The sequence below is a fragment of the Lagenorhynchus albirostris genome, chromosome X, assembly GCF_949774975.1.
Source record: "Lagenorhynchus albirostris chromosome X, mLagAlb1.1, whole genome shotgun sequence".
NCBI classification, from domain to species: Eukaryota; Metazoa; Chordata; class Mammalia; order Artiodactyla; family Delphinidae; genus Lagenorhynchus; species Lagenorhynchus albirostris.
In genome coordinates, this window is record NC_083116.1 from 85886925 (window position 1) to 85911471 (window position 24547).

The 24547-nt window shown below is 39.1% G+C and overlaps 1 protein-coding gene across 8 annotated transcripts in view; it reads left to right on the forward strand.

Annotated features, from left to right (window-relative positions):
• HUWE1 (HECT, UBA and WWE domain containing E3 ubiquitin protein ligase 1) overlaps positions 1-24547 on the forward strand; it is a 143367-nt gene that overhangs the window by 57005 nt on the left and 61815 nt on the right. For all 8 annotated transcript variants that reach the window (XM_060138841.1, XM_060138846.1, XM_060138845.1 and 5 more), the window contains 8 exons: positions 9276-9382; positions 9923-10100; positions 10957-11048; positions 11674-11885; positions 17529-17586; positions 18592-18768; positions 22311-22556; positions 23699-23832. In XM_060138841.1, coding sequence (XP_059994824.1) covers positions 9276-9382; positions 9923-10100; positions 10957-11048; positions 11674-11885; positions 17529-17586; positions 18592-18768; positions 22311-22556; positions 23699-23832 — 1204 coding nt within the window. The remainder of the gene's footprint in view (positions 1-9275; positions 9383-9922; positions 10101-10956; positions 11049-11673; positions 11886-17528; positions 17587-18591; positions 18769-22310; positions 22557-23698; positions 23833-24547) is intronic.

The window sequence follows — 24547 nt, forward strand, 5'->3', positions numbered from 1 at the left end:
GCAGTGTATTGTGTCGGGCAAATGTGATAACTACTACACTACAGAACTCTTTTTTGCAGTGTATTGTGAATCATTTGTAATCAGTAGTATTATTGTACACTTGGATTTTTGTGCTACACTTACATTGCAGGTGTGATAGGAAACATGTCTTTATTCAATGGTTAGTCCCTAACCTTGGTCTAAAAAGCCCAATCAGAATGGTTTCCATTCTCAGAATTAAATGTCAGACCTGTAAGCTATAGTATAGAAAATTGTTTCTTACTGTAGAAAATTGTTTTGGAACCTGTGGGTACTTTGTAGTTACTTATAGAAAATGTCCTTGCATTTTGACATCACCACTACTTTGAGTATTGCTGTTGTTAAAACCTCATATTTATTAACTGGCATTTATTGAGTGCCATACATATTCAGGACAATACACGAGATGTATATGCTTCTAGAATTCTCCTTAAAACTGCAAAGGAATTTAGTGGGAGGTGTAGAAATAGAGAAAGCCTCCTTGTACCAGTAGCACACATATTTTAATACTTTGGGGTGTCTAGAGGGGGAAGTTTTGGCTACTACAGACTCAGATGCTTAACTGCCTTGCCGAAGCAATTTAGGAGTTTTTTTGTTTATTAACTTTGTATCCTGTGACTCTACTAAATGCTTTTTATTTTATTTTATTTTATTTTTTGTTCCTGAACTCAGAGGGGAAAGCATTCAGTCAGTATTTCACCATTAAGTTTGAGGTTAGCCAAAAAAAAAAGTTTGAGGCTAGCAGAAGATTTTGTGTTGACTGTTTTGTTCCTCTTGATCAGGTTGAGGAAATGTTCCCTTGTGTTACAGCAACTCCATTTTGACATGGAGAGGCTCCCTCCCAAGGTTAGTTTCAGGTGGAAAAACTCCTGACAGTAGTCCTTTGGTATGATCAAAAAAGGATTTGTTAACACAGTTGGAGAAGTCCCAGGTCAAGGGACAGGGAAGGATGGCTCTCTTTGGGAGAAAGCCCCAGAACAGAGAAAAGCAAGTGCACAGGCCTTTATTTATAAAGGGGAAGTTTAAAAGGCAGCAAGAGGATACATGTTCTTGTGGGTTGGGGTGGGGAGCAGGTGAGCCCTCTCAAGATGATGAAGGAAGCAGTAAATGAGACTTAGAGCATAAAAGCAAACGTCAGTGTAGGTCAAAATTCCTTCTTTAAAGTCTTGATTCATCCCTGGCGTTTGAATTAGCATAACAACCTCCCAGGTTCCCTGTAAATAAACTTGTACTTGAAAGGGACCAGATTTGCAAAGCCAGCCCAAAGTAATTAGTCCGGCAATTATTTTAGCTCCATAAATAATAGTGTAGAGCCTTTCACCCCAGGCAGAAGGAGATGGCCAGGAAAAGAAATTAATGGGGGTTTGAGAATCTCTTGGAGTATTTTAGTAATATAATTGGCTGTTTTGGTTTGTTATTTTATTTGTTGAACTATTCTGGATATCTTCCTATATTATTAACCCACATGCAACAGGAGGTCCCCTTCAAGGCACAAGCTCCACTTCGAAATACCAGTAGGTAGTTTAATGTAATGTATTATCAATTGTCATAGCAAATAGATTGCTTTGTCCCTCATTAAGGGCTTCTAAGACCTGAGTTGTTTGGTTTATGTGGTCGGCCAGGAGTTATGCCATTATCTGGGTAGCCTCTATGAGATGAATCTGTTACAGAATTAAAAAGACCTAAACACCTTGTGTCTATTACACCAAAGCTGGTGATGAGGCCAAATATAATAGGTAAAAAGATGTCTCAGTGCTCCCTTTTGTAGCCAGTTGATGTTGCAGCCTAGGGGGAGGGCATGAAGGGGAAGTCAGTGAGGAAGCACCTGGTGAGGTTGTGGTGTCCTGCTGCAACAATTCCATGCTAAAACCCACCAAATAAAGATTCTGACTCCTTTCATATCCTACCTCTGGCTCTTCTACCCCACTTTTATACCCAGTTGTGTCCCCTTTAACTTCCTCAACTGCCTTTTCTTCTCTCTCACCTCCTGTCTTAGCCTTGCCACATTTTAATCTGTTCAAGTCTGCATATGCTCTGTTCCTAGCCTAGCTGACACTAGTACCAACATGGTTATTGTGGACTCCTTAACTGGAGAGGGTGACAGGTAGTCAGTATGAATATTGAAGACCTCCAGAGCAGCAAGAGTTATTTGTATAAGTGGTTGCGTCTCCTGGGGCACCTGGTAACATTGCTGGAGGTTTAGTGCTCAAGTGACATTCTCTGTTACTATTACAAAAAATGTTGTCCATCAAGTTGAGGAAGAAGGAAATGTGGGGTCGTCATAGGGGAATAATAGAGAGTGAAGTATGAGACTGTCCGATGAGGGGAAATCAGCTCATGGGGCCATGGAGTTGTGATGAGTATAGCAGCAGATATGGGACCAGTTAACATTTGAGGGTGTCAGCATCGAGTCTGGGACTATCAATTATGCTGAAATCATTATCTAGGATGCTGGGTTGATGGGAGTCCTGGCCTAGCCCCAAAACTTTGATGGAAAGTTTTATACATTGGAGAAGTACTTAGAGAAGTGACTGAATATCAGTATTCCTTTGTCCCCAGGAGTTATAATGTAATTTCTTACAGGAAAACTGTGGACTGATTGAATACCCCAAACAAGTGAAGTCACAGCATAGACAAGAAAGGGCCCAAGGAGTTTGGCATTGAGCTGGAGTGGTAGAATCCCAGACCCAGGCCAGCCAAATGAGGCATTGCCAGGCCAACCAGAGTCTGGCATAATGTTATGCTAGAATGTTGCATAATATTTTCAACCCTGTGGTCTCCGGGCCTTGGCATGCTAGAGGTGCCTATATATTATAGGGGCCACGGGCATTGTTATCCCAGATTATGTAGTGGTTTCTCAGTCAGTATCTCCGTAATAGCATGGATTCAGAGCTAGCATCCTATTTAAGAGTGTTGGTACTGGGAACTAATTTAAGATCTTCCTTTCCTCTTTGGAAGAACCATAAAGTTGTAGACGTGGGGCCAGCCAGGCACCAAGACCTCCATTTCCTGCAAAGAGGGATCTCCAGTTAGTGAACCTTTAAAACTATTGGGTTAGCCAAAAAGTTACTTCAGTTTTTAAGTAAAAATAAAAGACATATTTTTCATTTTCACCAAGAACTTTATTGAACAACGTATTCACCCTTTTGTTCTACTACCTTCTGCCATTTTTCAGGCAACTTCATAATTCCATCTTCCCAAAACATTTTATCTTTTTGAACAAAGAACTGTTCCAGGTGCCTTTTACGGTCTTCCAGAGAACTGAAATTTTTCTATTAACAGAATTTTGTAAAGACCAAAATAAATCCGAAGGTGCAGTATCTGGTGAATACGGCGGATGAATCAGAACCAGCCAAGCTGTAACAATTTTTGCCTGATCATCAAGGAAACATGCAGTCTTGCATTATCCTGATGGAAGATTATGCATTTTCTGTTGACTAATTCCGGATGCTTTTCGTCGAGTGCTGCTTTCAGTTGGTGTAATTAAGAGCAGTACTTGTTGGAATCAATCGTTTGGTTTTCCGGAAGGAGCTCATAATAGAAGACTCCCTTCCAATCCCACGATATACACAACATCACCTTCTTTGGATGAAGACTGGTCTTTGGTGTGGTTGGTGGTTGTTCATTTCGCTTACCCCACGATCTCTTCCGTTCCACATTATTGTAAAATGTCTACTTTCATTGCCCGTCACAATTTGTTTAAAAACAGAACATTTTTGTTAGTTTAAGTAGAGAATCGCATGCAGAAATACAGTCAAGAATTGTTTTTTTGCTTAACTTATGTGGAACCCAAACATCAAAGCGATTCACATAACCAAGCTGGTGCAAGTGAATGTCAGTGCTTGATTTGGATATTTTGAGTGTGTTGGCTATCTCCCGTGTGGTATAACATTGATTGTTCTCAATTAATGTCTCGATTTGATCTCTATCAACTTCAACTGGTCTACCCGACCATGGAACATTCTTCAGCGAGAAATCCCCAGCATGAAACTTTGCAAACCACTTTTGACACGTTCATCAGTCACGGCACCTTCTCCATAAACTGCACAAATCTTTTTTTGCATTTCAGTTGCGTTTTTACCTTTCTTGAAATAATAAAGCATAATATGCCGAAAACATTGCTTTTTTTCCCTCCCATCTTCAGTATTAAAATGGCTACACAAAAATTCACCAATTTTGATAAGGTTTTTTTTTAATGCATGCTGATAGGACAGCTGTCACAATACAGTCTAACAAAATTGTTTCGAATTAAGTTAAAGACAGCTAAGCTACTAGAGCCATCTTAACGGAAGAAAAACTGAACGAACTTTTTTGCCAACCCAATATATTGGGCAAGGTCTTTGGCAGAGACCTTTCTCGTGGCATACAGAATAGTCTGTTTGGGAGTGTGAGGGCCCTCAATTTCCAGTGAATCCCAGTCTATTATCCACTCTCTGTGTAAGTGCCAGTCTATATATTGCACCAGGATCAAAAAGGGAAGGGGTCTTTAAGTGAGGGGGGATTTTCTTTGGGATCATAGATTCATATATGGGGAATGTCCCCTTTTGTGGCCAGAAAAGGGAATGGAGAGGTCCTCATTGCGTTTAATTAGGATGCCCTATGAATTAAAAGGTTAAGAGTTCAGAATAAAGTGGGCAAAAGAGAGACCCATTTAGGAGACCATTGTCCATTTTGTAAATTTAAGAGAGCATCCTTGAGTAGGCCATTATGTTTCTCTGTTAGCCTGCTGTCTGCCAACAGTAAGACAGATTGGAAGCTCAAGTGATGCCTTGTTTTTACAGCCCATGTCCAGACTGAATGAGCAGTAAAATATGTACCCTCATCAGAGTCAGTGTTACCAGGAAGCCCAAAGGGAACTAACATTTTGTGAGGTCTATAATAATACTATTGTTAGCAGTAGCATGACAGGAAGGATAAACCAAGATCAGGCCTGTCTTAACAATCAATCTTTGTTGAGGGCATAGCAATTTGCGCCAGCATATTGAGGCAGTGGCTTAACAAAATGAATTTGCCAGTCAGAGAAGGGGTGTTCATTCCTTGGTATGGATTTCCATTGGCCATAATGCCAATGACAGGACAGGACACAAAGACCACAATGAGAGGCCATAGTTTGGGCTAAGGCCAGTGTCATGGGGATGCCATGGTGTTTAGCCCATATTTAAGGGTCTGGGGACTGCAGTGACTGGACATCTCATGGACCCACTGAACCAAGGACAGGTAGTAATATCTGAGCTTATTTAAAAAGTGTGAGCAAGTTAGTCAGCTGTGGCATTAAAATGAACTTCTTCCCTGGTGGCCTTAGCATGAGTTGAGACACAAAACTTCAATTGTAATATGCAAAGTATGAGCAGTAATATATCCCCAATGTGGAAGGCCCCATAGGGCATGATCCTGAATGGGATAATTACTTTGAGCCCATTGACCAGAAATAAACAGTGAGGCCATTAGCTACCACCCAGGAATCTATAAACATGGAAAATGGACATAACCATTATTGAAGTGTGTTCTCCAGTGCCAAAATGACTACAGTCAGCTCTCAAGTTGAGTTGACTCTTAAGTCCCATCCTTTATCAAGAGTGACGCAGTCAAGGGGTGGAAAGCAGCAACTCTCCAGCAGGCTCTATCACGTGTGATTGCCATCCATAATATAAATGAAATCCCCTTTTTACTGGATTTTCTACTCAACAAAGGTATGTCCCTGTGCTTTTATGTCCTATTCCAAGTACCCTAAACAGTCTTGAAAACCAAGGTCACTTGGTTAGGTAAATTATCTGCAGGACAAAAGCCTGAGGCTCTAAATTCTTGGTGCTTTTTTCATATTCTGAATCTTAATTTTCTTACTCCTCTTTTTTGTAATTGCTATCCTTATATTGTTTTATCGACATCTAAACTTTTAAAATCCTCTGCCAAAATGGACAAAATAAGACCATTAGCTTGCCTTAACTTCACTTCTTTTTCAGCATTCTCTTTGTTTTCTTTTTAGTAACCCTTGGCTTTCCCTCTCTTCGATGCATTTTTTAATTTTGTTAGAGTACCTCTTTGGGTAATCTTTAGGGTGTTATACTTCCTTTAAGAAGTTTGTGGACGTTTCTCCACTGTCTTATGTTACATATTGTAAATAACCATGTTGTTAAACTGGTTCTTGTTCCTTTGTAGGTAACTTCATTTTCTCTTTACCCTTGAAGTTCACAAACTTTACCAAGATGTATTCATTTATTTTATAAATTTACTTATTTTTTTGTTTTTTGTGGTTTTTTTGGCGGGGGGGGGCGGTGGTTGGCTGTGTTGGGTCTTCATTGCTGTGTTCAGGCTTTCTCTAGTTGCAGCGAGCGGGAGCTTCTCTTCGTTGTGGTACGCAGGCTTCAGTAGCTGTGGCACACGGGCTTAGTTGCTCCGCGGCATGTGGGGTCTTCCCAGGCCAGGGATGCAACCCGTGTCCCCTGCATTGGCAGGCGGATTCTAAACCACTGCACCACCAGGGAAGTCCCTACCCAAGGACTCTTAACATTGCTGATGGTATTTTTAAATTGCTGAAAGGGCTTTTTAGAAGACATTTTGTCCATTTTTTGTCCATTATTAACCACTGCGCCAATAGGGAAGCCCTACCAGGATGTATTTAGTTTTATTTCTTTTCATTGTTCCCTCATAGCACTTGGTTAGGCTCTTTTAAAAATCTAAATATTTTTTCCTGCTTCAGGGAAATTCCTTTGGTTCCTTTTAACTTACATGTTCTCTCCTGGAAACCCTATGGTTTAGCTAATTAGACTACCATATTGATCTCATGTCACTTACTTTCTGAGAGAATTTCTTTATCATCTTTCAAGATGCCTATTGCATTGTCAAATCTTTAATTCCTTACAAATGTTTTTGATCGCCAACTATTACCTTATTTTTAAGAGACCCTTTGTCTTAGATTATTGCTGTTTTATGGGTTTTGTGGTTTCTAGAATTTTTTTTTTTTTTTTTTTGCGGTACGTGGGCCTCTCACTGCTGCGGCCTCTCCCGTTGCGGAGCACAGGTTCCGGACGCGCAGGCTCAGTGGCCATGGCTAACGGGCCCAGCCGCTCCGCGGCATGTGGGATCCTCCCAGACCGGGGCACGAACCCGCGTCCCCTGCATTGGCAGGCGGACTCTCAACCACTGTGCCACCAGGGAAGCCCTAGAATTTGATTTTAATCATAAATTTTTTAAGAGTTGTTTCTTTTAGGAGTTAGTTGCTTGGTTCCATCTGGAACTAATTGGTTTTAGTGTGTTCATTCGAATTCTTAATCATCTATTAATTTTAAAAGAGGGCTTAAACTGTCCCCGTTGCACAGTAGCATTATGACATAGCATTATATTAAATAGTTAGACCTCCTTAAAATAACAGACTTGATGTCTTAGTAACCTCTAATAGAACACTAATTTTAGTTTATGAATACTCAATTTTAATAGCTCCTTAGAATTTAGACATTTGTACGAATGGAAGTCTATTGAAGGGTCTATCATACACCAATAGAAACCCAAAAAAAAGGACTTAAATTTTCCATAAGTTTATAGCTCATCAGAAATACCAAAGGCCATTGACAACTGTTGGTCCCAGTAATTGTCATATATCTGCCATTTCAATAGCATTTGATGAGAGGTGCTCTGTTGACCATCATGAACTGAAAATCCTCTGGTTTCTTTTAGATCTCAGGCATCAGCAATTATGAGTTTGTTTTATACATGGTTTATGGATATTGTACGTGCATGTGCCTTCCTTGTCAGGTTTTAAAATGAAACTTTTAAAAATCTCATTAAATGAGTTAGGAAGCCTTGTTTTAATTGCTCCTAGAAGGTTTAATAACACTCACATCTAAAATTGTTGGCTTGGTTCCTTTCTGTTACTTGGCAGTATTTTTTAAAAATTCTTGTAATGGTCTAGTCTGCTTTGCTATCATTTCTTGATAGTCGATTTTTATGACATTTTCTTACAAAAGCATTGCACTTCATTGTTAACACGCAGTTTGTAAAATTTTATTTGTTCTGAATCCAGTTAAATCTCTTTTTTTCATTGCTAATATATATTGCTCTCTTTATTAGATTTCCCTTAAGTTTGTAAGCTTTTTCAGTCTTTTCAGAGGGCTGGTTATTGGTTTTAATTATTTGTGCATTTTGCTTGCAATTTCACTAAATTCTACTTTCTTCTGTTTTTTCTAGTTTCTCTTTTGTTTACTTTTTAATGAATGCATTAATGCTGTACTGTTTTCTCTTGCATAGAGTTTTTTCCATATTCTTTTTGCCATATTTGCATTAATGGTAGTCTTAAGGCACGTTTGTATATACTGTCAAAAATTGGTCAGATTAATACGCAAGGACTCTTTTTTTTCCGCGGCATGTGGGATCTTCCCGGACCAGGGATCGAACCCGTGTCCCCTGCATTGGCAGGCGGATTCTAAACCACTGCACCACCAGGGAAGTCCCTACCCAAGGATTCTTAACATTGCTGATGGTATTTTTAAATTGCTGAAAGGGCTTTTTAGAAGGCATTTTGTCCATTTTCATCAGTAAGTTTACATTCACTTTAACCCAGCAAACACACACTGCCATCTTACATTTTTTCCTGCTTAAGCAGACAAAAAAGGGTATATTTTTAGGTTTATCAATTCTCACCATTATGGACTGGTTTATATGCATGGTGGTACATGTATTTAGTAGAACAGTATGCAGCCATTCAAATTGAATGAGTTGTAGTGACGTGGGAAAGATAAAGGAGATTATATGGTGCATATTACAATTGAAAAAACAAGTTAACCTCATTCTTATCAAAATATGCTCATAAAAATCTTGAAATTTTCAGGTTTTATTTATATATTTTTTCTTAAATTTTATATATTTAAGGTGTACAACATAATCTGATATACATAGTGAAATGATTTCTACAGTCAAGCATTATCTCCTCACATAGTTTCCCTTTTTTGTGTGATGAGAGCACCTGAAATCTACTCTCTTAGCATATTTCCACTACTCATTACAATATTACTAACTATAACTGTCATGCCTATACATTGCCCCATAAAAATCTTGAAGAGTAGTCACTAAATTCCTAATGGTGATCAATCTCTGATGGGCAATATTAGTACTTTTACTAAGCTCATGCACGCGATTAAATTGTTGTACATTGAGCTCTGGGTTTGTTTTTTTTTGTTATTTTGTTTTGTTTGAGCCTTTGAAGTTTTGCTTTTAATACCTGTGAAGAATCTCTCAGTTTCTTATATCTTTCATCCTTTTTTTAGCTACTGAAGTGGTGACTGTGTTTGTATTTCAAGAACCATCATTGCTCTCCTCACTCCAGGACAATGGATTGACAGATGTCATGCTGCATGCACTGCTGATCAAAGACGTGAGACCTTTCTGCTGATCTGTAAAGAATGTTCCATGCATACCCCTTTCCATAAAATATACAGACATATACACACACACACTTGAAAAGCAGTCTTATGGCATGAAAATCCTATCTTTTGTTTTCTACGTGTAGTATTGAAATTATTGGAGGGTGTGGGGAAGGGATAGTTAGGGAGTGTGGGATTGACATGTACACACTGCTGTATTTAAAATGGATAACCAATAAGGGCCTACTGTATAACACAGGGACCGCTGCTCAATATTCTGTAACAACCTAAATGGGAAAAGAATTTGAAAAAGAATAGATACATGTATATGTATAACTGAATCACTTTGCTGTACACCTGCAAACTATCACAACACTGTTAATCAACTATACTCCAATGTAAAATTAAAAGTTTTTAAAAAAGAAAGAAACCTTTGGACCTGGTCATCAAGATCCGTTTGATCTCTCTGTGTAGTACCCCTGGCCAAAGTTTCCTAACTTTGTACCTGGACTCTTTCAGATGTCTTCAAGCTCACTTTATTTTCTCTCTAGGTTCCTGCTACCCGTGAAGTCCTTGGCTCCCTCCCAAATGTATTCAGTGCACTCTGCTTGAATGCCCGAGGTCTTCAGTCATTTGTACAGTGTCAGCCTTTTGAACGTCTCTTCAAAGTTCTTCTGTCTCCAGATTACCTCCCAGCCATGCGGAGGAGGAGGAGTTCCGATCCTCTAGGTAAGTAAGGATTTGCCTTTAAATAAATAATTGGTTGGCTGTTGTGCCAAGAGTTAGGTGATTATCAAGCCACCAGTTGGCAAGGAAACCCTTCCTTGACCTCACTTCATCATGTGTCTGGCTAGGTGTGCTAAGCTTAATGGGAATTATCACCATATAGTCTATTGCAGGGAGAAAAGAATACTTCATCCTTAACCTCTGCTTATAATATTTCCATGCTTCTCAACAGTTCACTGTTAAATGTACTGTTACAATGCTGGTGAGAAATAGGTATTAGAAAACCAGCAGTAGATTTTCAGGTCCACCATCTAGTCTTCAGCAACAGGAGATCCTGGTAATCTTCTGTTCTAATATCCAAGTCCCTAAGATAGTCACAAATTAATAGATTTCCTTCTCAGTGTATTTGAGACCAGATCATTGAGGTGTAGCAAGAAGGAGGGGTTCCAGAAAGAATCCAGTTTTCAAAAATGTGCTTTGTCACCACTGTAGCATTTTAGCCACTACCATTCTTTACCGGGGCAGTCAGGGTTAATGGTTTATGGTTCTTTCGTTTCTCGTTCTCTCTTCACCCTACAATACTAGTTCAGACCTTGACAGTAGAGATTACTACGGTAGAATGTAGCATACATGGTTACTTTAAAATGTGTTTACTAGACTGATAAATTTCTTTCCTCCTCCCCAGTGATTTGGTTGCAGAGGTTGGTGTGAATTCATTTGAGAAAGCATGGCATTAGAAAATCACAACAACCAGTTCAGTTTCTTCTTTCCTCCTTACATTGGCACCAAAAAAAAAAAAAAAAATAGCCCAAGCTCTATTTTCTTCAGTCTTTCTAACAATTCCATTTTTGACTTTAAGGGGATACTGCCTCCAACCTCGGGAGTGCTGTTGATGAGCTCATGAGACATCAGCCAACCCTCAAAACAGATGCAACGACTGCGATCATCAAGGTGGGAAGTGATACGGCTGTGACCATGGGCATGAGAGAGCAGTGAAGTGGGAGTTTTTAGGAAAAGGCAAGACCTACTGGAGGTCATTTGGATTCTTAGACTGTGCCTATAAGAGGATTATTCTGCCTCATTTTCTCCAAGTCCTTGGGTTGGTCCTTTACCCCACCCCCCAAAAAAGTCACTTAAGTATTGCTTTCTTATACAGGATATTAAGAAGTTGCCAAGGCTTAGCTTCTGTTTGTAAAAGCATATTACCCTTTCTAATCTTTGTTGCTTGGTTTTTGTTTTGGGTTTTTTTTTTTTTCCACATTTACTAGCCCTGCCGGTTGCCTCTTAGGATTGTTGAAACTGGTAAATGAGTTACTGGTGGTTGGTGAATTAGAACATGGGGTCACATCAATCAGTCAGTCACTTAACAGCCATGTGACCCTGAAGAAGTTATTTAACTTCACAGAACTTCAGTTTCCTTGTTTGTAAAATGAAATTAATGACTATATTCCAGGAATAGTGTATATAAAGTGTTTTGGCACTTCTGTATATAGCACATAGAAAGTGCTCCAAAAATGTTAGTCATCTCCCCATTCCTTAATTACTAATAAGTAATCTTGTTTCCTTTGCCTTTCAGTTACTTGAAGAAATCTGTAACCTTGGAAGAGACCCTAAATACATCTGTCAGAAGCCATCAATCCAGAAGGCAGATGGCACTGCCACTGCTCCTCCCCCAAGATCTAATCATGCTGCAGAAGAGGCCTCTAGTGAGGATGAGGAGGAAGAGGAAGTACAGGCCATGCAGAGCTTTAATTCTACCCAGCAGAATGAAACTGAGCCTAATCAGCAGTAAGTGTTCACAAGACAGGTTCTCTAGCCTTGTGATCTTGAGCATGTTGTTTTCATCTGTAAAAATGAGGGAGTTGGATTAGATCCAGTTATAAGGTTCTTCTGGCCCTAAATGTCTGTAATTTATCTTTCTTTGACCCTTGTGTGTCGTTTGTGCTTTGGTGTTTGTTTTGGTTGCTTTAGCAAGCTTTCTTTTTTAAACGCTGTTCATGAAATTCAATCAGAATTCAGTATATCAAATTAAAAGGCCTTCTTCAGAGGATTTCCCTTTGTTGATTTGGTATTCCATGTCATTGACTGCTTGATTGTTTTCCATAAGTGAGCATACATTAAACACATTGCACTTTTGAAGCCTATCTCCTAAGAAGTTCTTAAGAGTTACAGGGATTTGTTGTTGGTTGGTCTCTGTTTTTGTTTATTTCATCTGTTCATTCCAGATACATCAGAAGGCTTTGGAATGTACTATATGATTGTAACTAGGCACAGTAGATTTTCCTTCTATTTATTTGAGGTTTGTTCTACATGAAAATTGATTACCTGGATGGTGAGATGGGGATGGGGGGGTGAGCTTAAAGACTGCTGGTAGACCTGGTTCTTCGAGCTTACAGTGTTCGCATGCAAGGGATGAAAAGCAACTGCTGTAGCTGTAACTCTTAATCACCTTCATGCTCGAAATGGGCATGATCCCTCTGGACAGTCATGCATTCTTTAATAAGTGCTCTTTTGGTGTATATATAGAAGTAGTTCTGAGAAAAGCATGAGCATTTTATTTAGGTGTGGATTTGAATGGGTTTGAGCTCATCTCAAAGGGTGGCTTGAGACTTAAGAGAAGATTATGGTGGAGTAGACAGCAGGAGCGAAGGTCTAGAATCCAAAACAGGTATGCCCTCTTGGAACTCTAGAAAGTAATGAGCCTGTTGGTGTGAATTTTTTGGAGGGGAGGCATTACGTTTTAAGTATGTTGCTTTCTTGGGCAGATATATTTTCATTGTCTGAGAAGGCAACCCTGCCTTCATCTAGCACCATCTTCTGTTTTGATTAAAATGTTGTCTTTCTGAGAGGAGGTGTTTTAGAGTGCTGGTAGTAACATAGTGAGTTCAATTTGTATAAACTGTCAAGCTGTTCACTTAAGTTTGTGCACCTTTTGCTTGTATGTTGTGTGTCAATAAAATGTTTACACGCGCACACACAAAAAATGTTCTCTTTCTGGAAAAGGAGGGTACCCTAAAAGAAAGCAGGACTTTATTTGCAAAGGAGTCGGAATCTTAGTGCTTTTTTGCCACATCCTTGATTGTCAGCCGTCCTGCTGGTATAGGATTCCTGTTCCTGGCTACAAACTAGGGATGGATTTCTTGAATGTTAGTTATGGTGGTGGTTTTGAGTCAAGCTGTGTACATTCATCTGCATATAACTTTTCTACCTGGATTTCTTAATACCTTTTGTCTAACATGCCCAGATTTTAAGCTGCCTTGGTAAATTGACATTTTCTCAAGCCCTCATATGTCTTCACTCTGCATGCTTTTCTTGGAATATCATGAGTCACTGTATATTCTATTCATATTTATCCCCCATCCCCAAATTATCTATCTCCTTCTTTTCCATCTACCAGATTCCTACAAGTCTAGCTCAAATGTCTTATTCTTGTTTTTTTTTTTAAAGTTTATTTATTTATTATTTTTGGGTGTGTTGGGTCTTCGTTTCTGTGCGAGGGCTTTCTCTAGTTGCAGCAAGCGGGGGCCACTCTTCATCGCGGTGCACAGGCCTCTCACTGTCGCAGCCTCTCTTGTTGCGGGGCACAGGCTCCAGATGCGCAGGCTCAGTAGTTGTGGCCCACGGGCCTAGTTGCCCCGCAGCATGTGGGATCTTCCCAGACCAGGGCTCGAACCCATGTCCCCTGTACTGGCAGGCAGATTCTCAACCACTGCGCCACCAGGGAAACCCAAATGTCTTATTCTTAAAAGAACTTTTTTTAACCTCTAAATAGGAAGTTCATCTTTTGTGTTCTCCCAACAGTTTTGTTAAAAATCATTTATATATTCTAATGGTTTCCCCCACTAATCTATATAGTTCTCCAAGGCAGGAACAATGTCTCATTCAACAGTGTATCCCGATCACTTTGTTTATAGTAGGTAATCAGTTAATAACTGTTTATTTATTGAGTTGATAAAATGAATCAAGAGTATTAGATTAAGGAGTCCCTGAGTCTTAAATGCCAAGCGATCTGGGCCTAATGAAACATGAACAAGAATGAAGAAATAGTTAAAATCTAGACCCACAACATTAATACTGTATCATAGTATTAGTCATATGTAGCTTCTAAGCTGCAAAGGACTCTAATAGTTGCTGTTCCATGGTATTGATGTTCTTCTGCATGGTCTGGGTGTTCATCAGCACCTCATTCACATAACATATCTAAGAATCTCACAAATATTGACACATGTACTTTTCCACTTCTGCCACCTTCACAAGCTTCAATTGGGTCATTACGTGGATTATTAGGGCTGGAAGGGAACACAAAAGACTATCTAAACTCAACCTACATTTTGAAAGCCACTACCTATTATAGGTAAAATTCTTTTATCTCCTTATCCCAGGTAGTTGTTATGGTGGGAGTTGCTATGTACTTTCTGCCAATATGGGAAAGTGGCTTTGAAAAATTTGCAGTGTGTGCCACCCCTCTCCCCAAAAGTCTTGTTTGTATCCTTCCCCCACCCAACGCAAAATTCTTCAATGGGACTCCCGAACAAATTCTGGTCTCCCATGCCCACATCTGTTTTCCAATGCCTTAAATACACACATGAGTAATTTTTTCCATTAATTTTAATTGAGGTATAATTCCTATACAGTAAATGGTACAGATTTTAAGTTTCCTATTTCCCTACCCTAAAATGGGGCAGCTACCTATCTTATTTCTGTCATTCATAGAATAAGTTTGCCTGTTCTGGAACATCGTATAAATAGAATAAACGGAGTCTTATATGTATATCATATCTAATGTATGTACTTTCTTGTTTCTGGCTTTTGTTGCATAGCGTATTTTTGAGATTCATCCATGTTGTGTCTATCAGTATGTTGTTTTTGTTGCTGAATAGTATTCCACTGTATGAATATACTACAGCATTTATCCACTCGCCTGTTGACGAAGTTTTGAGTTTGTTTTTTTTTCCAGACTAAGACAGTGTTCTTCTCCCTTGGTTTTGTCCCCAAAATCAGCAGCTAGCATTGAGTAAAATGATTGATTGTATTTGATCTTGAGACACGTGGTTTTGTGCTACAAATCTGCAATAAGGAAACTTAGGCATTACAGTCTATCCCAAATACATGGAGTTCTGTTGTACATTCAAAGGCATTCACCACAAGTAGTTCTAAATACTTGGCTTTTGGCCTCTTTCTTCTGCCTTCTGAATTGTTTGAGCTCAGCAAAACTGATATTGCTGGGGGTGAATATACTTGCCAGTAAGTAACCAAGGTTTTCAGTTGGGGCACCATGGTTTATTTTTGTGATTGATTCCATTTATTTTGCCTAACTTAACCACCTACCCTGAACAACTTGAAAGAAAATGGGTTATATATATCCATGTGGTCTTTGGAACTTGAATAGCAACTGTCTGGGCTTTAAAGGCATCAAATGCAGAGAAGCAGTTGTTCCCTGAATTGTGGCCCACTGGGAGGGCTCTTTTGCCAAAGGCAGCTGTGTCTCCTCAGGAGTGGTAAGAGAGACCTGATTTTCCTCCCCCCACTCCACCCCACCCCCGAAAAACCCCAAAACATGAGATCTGTTGTCCTGTACCCGTGTACTATGACGCTCAATTGGAATCCTTCTCCTCCACATCTGATTAAGGGCTCCAACATCATAAATACCCATGTAAAAGTGACTAGAGTTAAAATTAAGTTTGGGAATGTGTGTCTGTTTTGGAGAAGGCGGCGAGGCGGCAGTTTTTAATTTGACAGTTAAGATAAATTTGTTTCATTCTTCATGGAAATGCAGTCTTTCATTGTTTCAAAGATGCTATGGGTCAAAGTTTCATATCAGGTTAGGATTAGAATGACTTTTCTTAAAACCAGTGGTAGGGGGATTTCTACTGAAGAAAGTTGATCATTTTTACTATTCCTATATGATGCCCTGAGCCTAGAAGCCAAAAAGATGAGGGTGGGGAGAAAAGTGGTTACTGAACAAGTTCATTCCTGGAGTTTAAGAACCACTGTTGGTTTGTTTTCTCTCTTGTTCCCTCCAACTTCCATCTAGCAAATGAAGAAAGTACATTTCATGATGGTGCTTTGAGTCTTTACCATTATATTTGGCTTCTGCAAAGGGGCAGGTATCTCCCTGGGCTTAGAGCCATACCTGTACTTCTTAGCTGTAGAGATGGATCTCTTGAGTTCTTCCCAAGGAAGTGCAGTCAAGCTGGGGCGGATAATTGGTGTAAGTAGCAGGGAATGTGGCAGTGGTTCTGCGGAGGAAGTTTACAGTCAGGGAAGGGTTTGCAATCTTCCCATGGAATCATTTCACTCCTGGCTTATGTATAGGTCCTCCCTTTGTACAAAGTTCTTCCCCAGATTCTTCATTGAGCATGTTCACAACATCCTACCCAAGCCCTAGCTCGAGATATTTTAGCTCTAAAGCCATTCGTCATGCCTCTCCACTCTCTTTGCCTATTGCCTAGTCTCTGTTTTGCTGCCACATATCCCCATGCCTGGCAAACCTTTGTTCACATTTTATCTTGCTCAGAGACGAAATTATTTTTTGCCAATTTTTCTGCCTTCTCCCCCTACCTCTCCCTTCTTCTATCTCTGCCCTTTTCTCCCAAATTTCTCCCAAGGGCCTATATCTAAAATGTTCTTATTCAACTCAAGTTTTGTCCTTTTCTAGGGTTTATCTTTTAGGTAGATTTTGTTTCATTTCAATATACTTTGTGGGGTTTTTCCCTCTGTTTATTTCTTACAAAAGCCAAGGTGTAGCCATTGGTCTAAAGGCTGCATTTTCTGCAGCTAGGGCATTATTGCAGCCTTCTTATCTTCAATGCATCATTGAAGCATCTGAAGCAGAAGGACCTGATCACAATTTTGGGGTCGTTCAGGAAAAGGTTGTTAGAGAAGGAGACCTTGGGTGTTGCCTTCATCTTTGACCAACTTTGACTTTTCTGAATGGTTTACCAATCTAAGCATGGAATCTTGACCAAAATTAAATTCCATTTCCTGCTCTCTATAACATTAAATCTGATGCAAGAACACGGTAAGATGTTTATGTATTTGTTTCTTTGCCTAGCTCCTTTCTTCAAGCAAATATTTAAATAGTCTCTTAATTGAACATGCTTATTTTTAGTATTTTCATATTGATGAATTCCTCCTATAATAGTTTGCCTAAAATAGAATAATTTCTTTTGAGATATGTATAAGTGCTGAGTTTGTGAAAGCTTGGTTTTTCCTTTTGTGCTCTCAACCTACTCAGGCTAGGAAAGCTACCTTCAGAATTGATTTCAGCTCTTTTCTTTTTCCTTCTTTTTTTTTTTTCTGTGCTATATACTAAAGGCTATAAGTCTAACTGAGAAAGGACTAGAATTTCACGGTTTCCTTTTCTTCGCTTTGTTCTCTTGCATTGGTATTGTGAATTTCTGTGAAACTCACTCTTTTCTCCCTTAACAGGGTTGTTGGTACAGAGGAACGTATTCCTATTCCCCTCATGGATTACATCCTTAATGTGGTAAGATTAATGGTAGGGCAATCTGAGTAAAGGTGTGTGCTCTTCTGGAAAATGTGTGGGGTTACCAAATAGTCTGATGACTTGTGTTTATTTTCACTGGGGCCCTTCAAGTGCAGAGAGCAGCGGGGAAAGATGTATAAACCTTGTTCTGTGTGATTTGCCAAAAATTAGCTAACAGTCCCTTTTTTAATATTCCCAATTTTCTGTTCATTCCCCTTTGGAATCGAAACAGAAGGAGAATGGGCTTTGTTAGACCAGTCCAGTATTATGTTCTTTGAGTGCATCCCAGCATATTTTTTTCCCGTTACTTGCCATTTTTTCCCATTAACTTCTCTTTTACCAATAATAATAATAATAATAATGTGGTGTTTTCTTTTAACTTCTGTGTGTCTCACAGGAAAAAAGGAAGAGTTTGAATTTTCCCAGAGTTATTTACCTATAAGGGGAAGCCCATTTAGCATTTGTTCTAGCCCAGTAAGCACTTCCAGACTTCCAGAGATGGTTTCTCTTTTGCCTGTGTGTTTGTTTCCCGTATTTTACTTTCTTACCCTTACAAAATGCTCTGTTTAGTCTGAATCACTTCCAGAGTTCTAGATTTCATTTGCATTATGAGCACATTTGAAGAAAAGTATCCGTGATGTTTGCTTCTAGGGGAGAGGCAACACATTATCTTTAAGAATCATTAAATGAGCAAATTAAGAAATTAGACCTGATTCTGCCACTAATTCATGGTGTGGCCCTGAGCAAGTCATTTAACCTCTCTGTGCTTCTCAGATTATGTGACTTTAGGTGTGGCTGAAAAGATACATTGGGAAGAAGTTGTAATTCCTTATTTTCTGGATGTTTAGGGGTCATTTCATATACCTATTACTGCTTACCTGAGGTTTTGATATTCTAGAAAATACTGATTTCATGACTATAAGGTTACCCCTGTCCTAATTCCAAGCTGGCATTTTAGTTCCAAGTGTCAGGCTCTAACTTTTTTTTTAAATTTTTATTACCTAGATGAAATTTGTGGAATCTATTCTGAGCAACAATACAACCGATGACCACTGCCAGGAATTTGTGAATCAGAAAGGACTCTTGCCTTTGGTTACCATTTTGGGTCTTCCCAATCTGCCCATTGACTTTCCCACATCTGCAGCCTGTCAGGCTGTTGCAGGTGTCTGCAAATCCATATTGGTAAGAAGCATCTGGCCGAATATTTTCATTTCTTTTAGAAATCAATTTTGCAATACTTCTGTATACGTGTTTTTACTGTGGTCTCCCCTTCAACTAAAACATAATGAAGAAATTGGCGGTTATGTACTGTAAGTGGATTTTGTGACTAATAATAGTGTGCTACGTTATTTCTCATTGAAAAGTCAAAGTGTTTGTTCTTTGTTCCTGAGTTTGGTATATAGTTCTAACATATGAGTTTTTTGGAAGGGAAAATAAATCTGCAAGAAAGCTTTGGAAGTGGGTTTTAACACAGTCTGGTTTGTTTAGCCATGTATTTTTTTTTCCTTTCTCAGGCTTGATAGTTGTGTATTTTAAGCATGATTGACCTGTAGTTCATTGCTCAAATTTTGCCCAAAAATGAAGTTGCTTTATTTAAGTAGTGGTAAAAGAGATATAACATGATATTTACCGCTTTAACCATTTTTGAGTGTATAGTTTAATAGTGTTTAGTACATCACATTGTTGTGAAACCCATCTCCAGAACTCTCTTCCTCTTGTAAAACTGAAATTCTGCACCCATTAAACAACAACTTTCAATTCCCCTCTCCCTACCAGCCCCTGGTAACCACCATTCTACTTTCTGTCTGAATTTTGACTGTTCGAGGTATGTCATGTAAGTTGAATTCATGAAGTACTTGTCTTTCTATGACTGGCTTAATTTGCTTAGCATTTTCTCAAGATTCATCCATGTTGTAGCATATGTCAGAATTTTCTTCCTGTTTTAAGGCTGAATAGTCCAGTGTATGTTTAAACTGCATTTTGTTTATCCATCCATTCATTCATTGATAGACATTTTGGTTGCTTCCACTTCTTATGAATAGTGCTGCTACGAACATGGGTGTGTTCTCCAGACCCTGCTTTTTTGTATGGTGAAAACACTTAAGATCTACTCTCTTAGCAAATTTCTAGTATATAATACAGTATTATTAATTATAGTCACCACGCTATACATTAGATCCCCAGAACTTTTTCATCTTATAACTGAAAGTTTATACCCTTTGACCAACATCTCTGCAACTTCCCCCAGCCCCTGGCAACCACCGTTCTACTCTCTGGTTCTGAGTTTGACTTGAAAGTGAAATCATACTCAAGACTCTGCTTTCAGATATTTTGGTTATCTACCCAGAAGTAGGATTTACTAGATCATTTGGTAGTTCTGTTTTTAATTTTTTGAGGAACTGCTATACTGTATTATTCACAACATCTCTACCATTTCACATTCCAACCAGCAAAGCACAAGGGTTGATTTCTATGCGTCCTCACCAATACTTGTTATTTTCTAGTTTTTTCATACTAGCCAACCTAATGGGTGTGATATGAGATCTCGTGGTTTTCGTTTGCATTTCTCTGTTGATTAGCGATGTTGAGCATCTTTTCATGTGCCTGTTGGCCATCTGTATGTCTTCTTTAGAAAAATGTCTGTTCAGGGCCTTTGCCCATTTTTTTTTTTTCCCGGAACAGTACATTTTATTTGACAACAAACTCCCCAGTTTGTCTCAGTTGTGACATATAGATGGCTTTAGATTGCTTTTTTGGTGGTCACCCATGCTGAACAAGATTTTTCAATCTTCCAAACAACCAAGGCTCAGAGATTCTGCGTATCACTTCAGTTCACAAATCCAAGTGTGTCCTCCATTCATTGGAGCATTTTGGCATAGATTCCCTTTGAGGTAGAAGGGTGAAGATTCCCTTTGAGGTAGAAGGGTGAAGAGATGAAGCCGTTCCTCCAAGTTTAAAGAGGTAAGGTGTTGCTGGCTGGTGCTTCTCAGAAGGCTGGCACATCTGTGTGTTTCTTGCCTAATTCTTCTCATTGGCCTGGAGCCTCTCTTCACTCTTCTCTAGATAGCCTGGCACTATTTTTTCCCCTCAATTGCCTGATGCTTTCCTTCTCTCATCAGCCTAGAGCTTCTGAGGAAAAGGGAGAGCCCATTTTTTAATAGGGTTGTCTGTTTTTGTTGTTGAGTTGTAAGAATCCTTAATATATTTTGGATATTAATCCCTTATCAGATAAATTATTTGCAGATTATTTTCTCCCATTCCATGAGTTGCTTTTCACTCTGTTGATAGTGTCATTTGATGTGAAAAAAGGTTTTTATTTTGATGAAGTCCAGTTTGTTTTTTGTGGGGGGTTTTTTGTTGTTTAGTTTTTGCTTTTTACTTTTCATTGCCTGTGCTTTTCATGTCATAACTAAGAAATCACTGCCAAATCCGGTGTCGTGCAGCTTTTATCCTATGGCTTTTTCTAGGTATTTTATAGTTTTAGCTCTTATATTTAGGTCTTTGATCTACTTTGAGTTAATTTTTTGTATGGTGTAAGGTAAGGTTCAGTTTCATTCTTTTGCATGTGGGTATCTAGTTTTCCCAACACTATTTGTTGAAAAGATTGTCCTTTCCCTATTGTACCCTTGTTTTGGCAACCGTGTCAAAAATCATTTGACCATATATGCAAGGGTTTATTTTGGGGCTCTCTGTTCTGTTGGTGTTGATGTCTGTCTTTATGCCAGTACTACACTTTTGATTACTGTAGCTTTGTGGTAAGTTTGCAAATCTGGGGATGTGAGACCTCTAACTTTGTTCTCTTTTAAGATAGCTATATCTATTTGGGGTCCCTAGAGATTCTGTATGAATTTTAAGAGAGATATTTCTGTTTGTGCAAAAAAGCCATTGGGATCTCTGTAGGAATTGGATTAAATCTGTGAAGCTTATTTATTAGCTGAGTTGTGCAATGATAAGTAATTTCTGCTAAAAATCAGAAATCCAATTTCTTGCGGACTTGGAAAGATCCATAATTGTGACATCTGCATTTGATATTTTATTCTGCTTTCCTTTTTGCAAATATTTAATTAAGTGCTATTTATGAGAGAGAGGGGGGAAAGGGCTGCTCCATCTTTATCCTACCTGTAAGATACCGTGTGAGGGTGGATAGATTTATTTAAAGCCATAGGAAAAGCACATAAGTTCTCCTATCTTTGAATGGCAAGTGATAGTGTTCACTGTCAAGATTTTTCTTCCTACTCAGAAAGAAATTGCAGGGGCCATATAATACTTGAGTTGTCTCCAAAATAAAATGCCTAGCTGATGCCTATCCTAGAATTGTCTCTCTTATTGTGGTAAGAAAAAAACATTTGTAATAGTGGTTCATTTCCATGCTTTGGAACCTTGCCTAATAACATTGCTCCCTGTTGTGCAAAATTTGGAATTAATCTTACAGCATGGAGTCCTTGCTGTAACAGTAGTCCAGTTTGGCCATCACAATCTTTTAAATTTGATTGGCCTACCACCTTTGAAAGCCTCTCATTCAAGAGAAGTAATGTGTTGCTCTAAAAGGCGTTTAGGTATGTCATACCTTCGTTCATGTTTTGGCTTCACCATTTACCAGGTGCAAGACCATGGCCAGGTCTGAAATTTGTGAGACTTGTCTTCCACTTCTTTCACTGTGACTATTAAGACATGCATATGAAGTTCATTGTACATTAATGCTATAATTATTCTTCTTATTTCAGACACTGTCACATGAACCCAAAGTCCTTCAGGAGGGTCTCCTTCAGTTGGACTCCATTCTTTCCTCCTTGGAGCCCTTACACCGCCCAATAGAATCCCCTGGGGGCTCAGTGTTGTTGCGAGAACTGGCTTGTGCTGGCAATGTCGCTGATGCTACCCTCTCAGCTCAAGCCACACCTCTACTGCATGCGCTCACTGCTGCCCACGCCTACATCATGATGTTTGTTCATACTTGTAGAGTTGGACAGGTAAGAATTATGTTGGCTTAAAGTCGGTAAAATACCTAGGGTATATACGTGGCATCTTAGTGTACTTAGAAGCAGTTCTACGTAGGCGAGCTGCTGGAAGAACAGTTTTAGGGTGAGTTCTTTTGGGTGGATGACTTAAATTTATGCTTCAAGTTGCTGTCTAGTTTCACTTCCCCTTAGTATTTTTTTCATTGGAAGTTGGGTGACCATATAACTTGTTTTGTGAACTGGACCTTCTTGAGAGTGAAAGAGATTGAGATAAATACAGGTATTAATAGATCTGTAGCATCCATATAGGCCTTAGGGATGTATAGTCACCCCTTTTAGCAGACAAGGCTCAATTGGATGCTCATCTGACCGTATTACTTCCTAATCTTTCTACAAATGCCTGTAGGCTTGATAATAAGATGGCAAGAAGGAAATGTGACCACAGAACATTTAAGTTAATGGTGATTAACAGATTACTAAAGATTTCCTAAATATCAAACCTTATGTTTGCACTCCATGTGAGGATCCTCTTATGGTTCCAGAAAGTTGAAGTTTGGGGGCGGGGGGGTTTGTTTATTTGTTTTTTGAGTGCTCACAGTTTTGCCACCCTTAGTTGTCAAGTAATCAAGTCTAAAGATTATTGGTGTCGTATTTTTAGCAGCCCTGTTTTATGCTGTTGAGCTAGGAGTGTGTTCTTTGGATCAAATTAAGTGAAAAGCACAATTATAAACTATTTAGAAAATAATTAAATTACACAGAAAAGCTTTAGGGACTGATTTGATTGATTGATTGAAATAAAGAAATAAACAGGAAATAACAAGCCCCCTCACCATCTAAAAAAATTGGTAAGCTGCCAATGAGTCTATAAAACTGTTTCTTCCATTTAGAAGAACAGAGTTGCCTGTGACTCCTGTTTTTCACTTTACAAAGAAGAAATGAGAAGGGATGTTAGAGACATATTGTAAATATTGTACAAGAATACCCTCTGGAACTATGATCTCTTAAGTGTGGAAATTTTGATGAAGTACACAACTCTGAGAATAGTAAGGAAGGAAAAGTAGAATCCCTTATCCCTTGTAAATAACTAAAAGTTGATTTTGAATATAAATGTTCAGAGGGCATCCCAAAGATCACCTTTTTTACTTTGGCTACAGAGTGAAATTCGTTCCATCTCCGTAAACCAGTGGGGCTCTCAGTTGGGTCTGAGTGTTCTGAGCAAGCTGAGCCAGTTATACTGTTCCCTGGTGTGGGAAAGCACTGTCCTTCTCTCCCTGTGTACCCCAAACAGGTAAGGAAATGGTCATCTCTTTTACTATCTCTGTTGTCTTTGCTAACAGAAAAACTAAGCTTAGTGAGCCTGGGGTATTACTTTGGTCAGGGATAGAAAGGTAAAGAGTTCAGAGGCCTCCTTGTCTGTCTTAGTTCATTCGGGCTGCTATAACAAAATCCACAGATTGGGTCCTTATAAACAACAGAAATTTATTGCTCAGAGTTCTGGAGGCTGGAAGTCTGCATGGTTGGGTGAGGGCTGTCTTCCACATTGCAGACTTCTCATTGTATTCTCACATGGCAAAAGGGACTAGGAATCTCTCTGGAGCCTCTTTTATAAGGCAGTAGTTCCATTCATGAGGATTCTACTCTTAAGACTTAAGCACCTACCAAAGGCCTTACTACTAATACATCTCATCAGACATTAGGATTTCAGCATTTGAATTTTGAGGAGACACACATTTAACCAATAGCATTGTCCTTCCCACTTATAAGCCAAAGGACTTCCTTACAAATGTGTCATCTTTGACCTGATATCTCAATTATGCTGTGTCAGCATGGTGGGTGTTTACAGTTTGGTCCTGTTGTTAGCCAGATATAAAGAGTTGAGTTGGAAACCTGTTGAGTACTACCTCAGGAATTCCGTCATTGCAGATGTTTTATTAGGTTAACTTACCTGCTATAGGAGGGGGATAGTGTCAGCCAAGCAGGTCAGAGACCAAGCACAACATTAA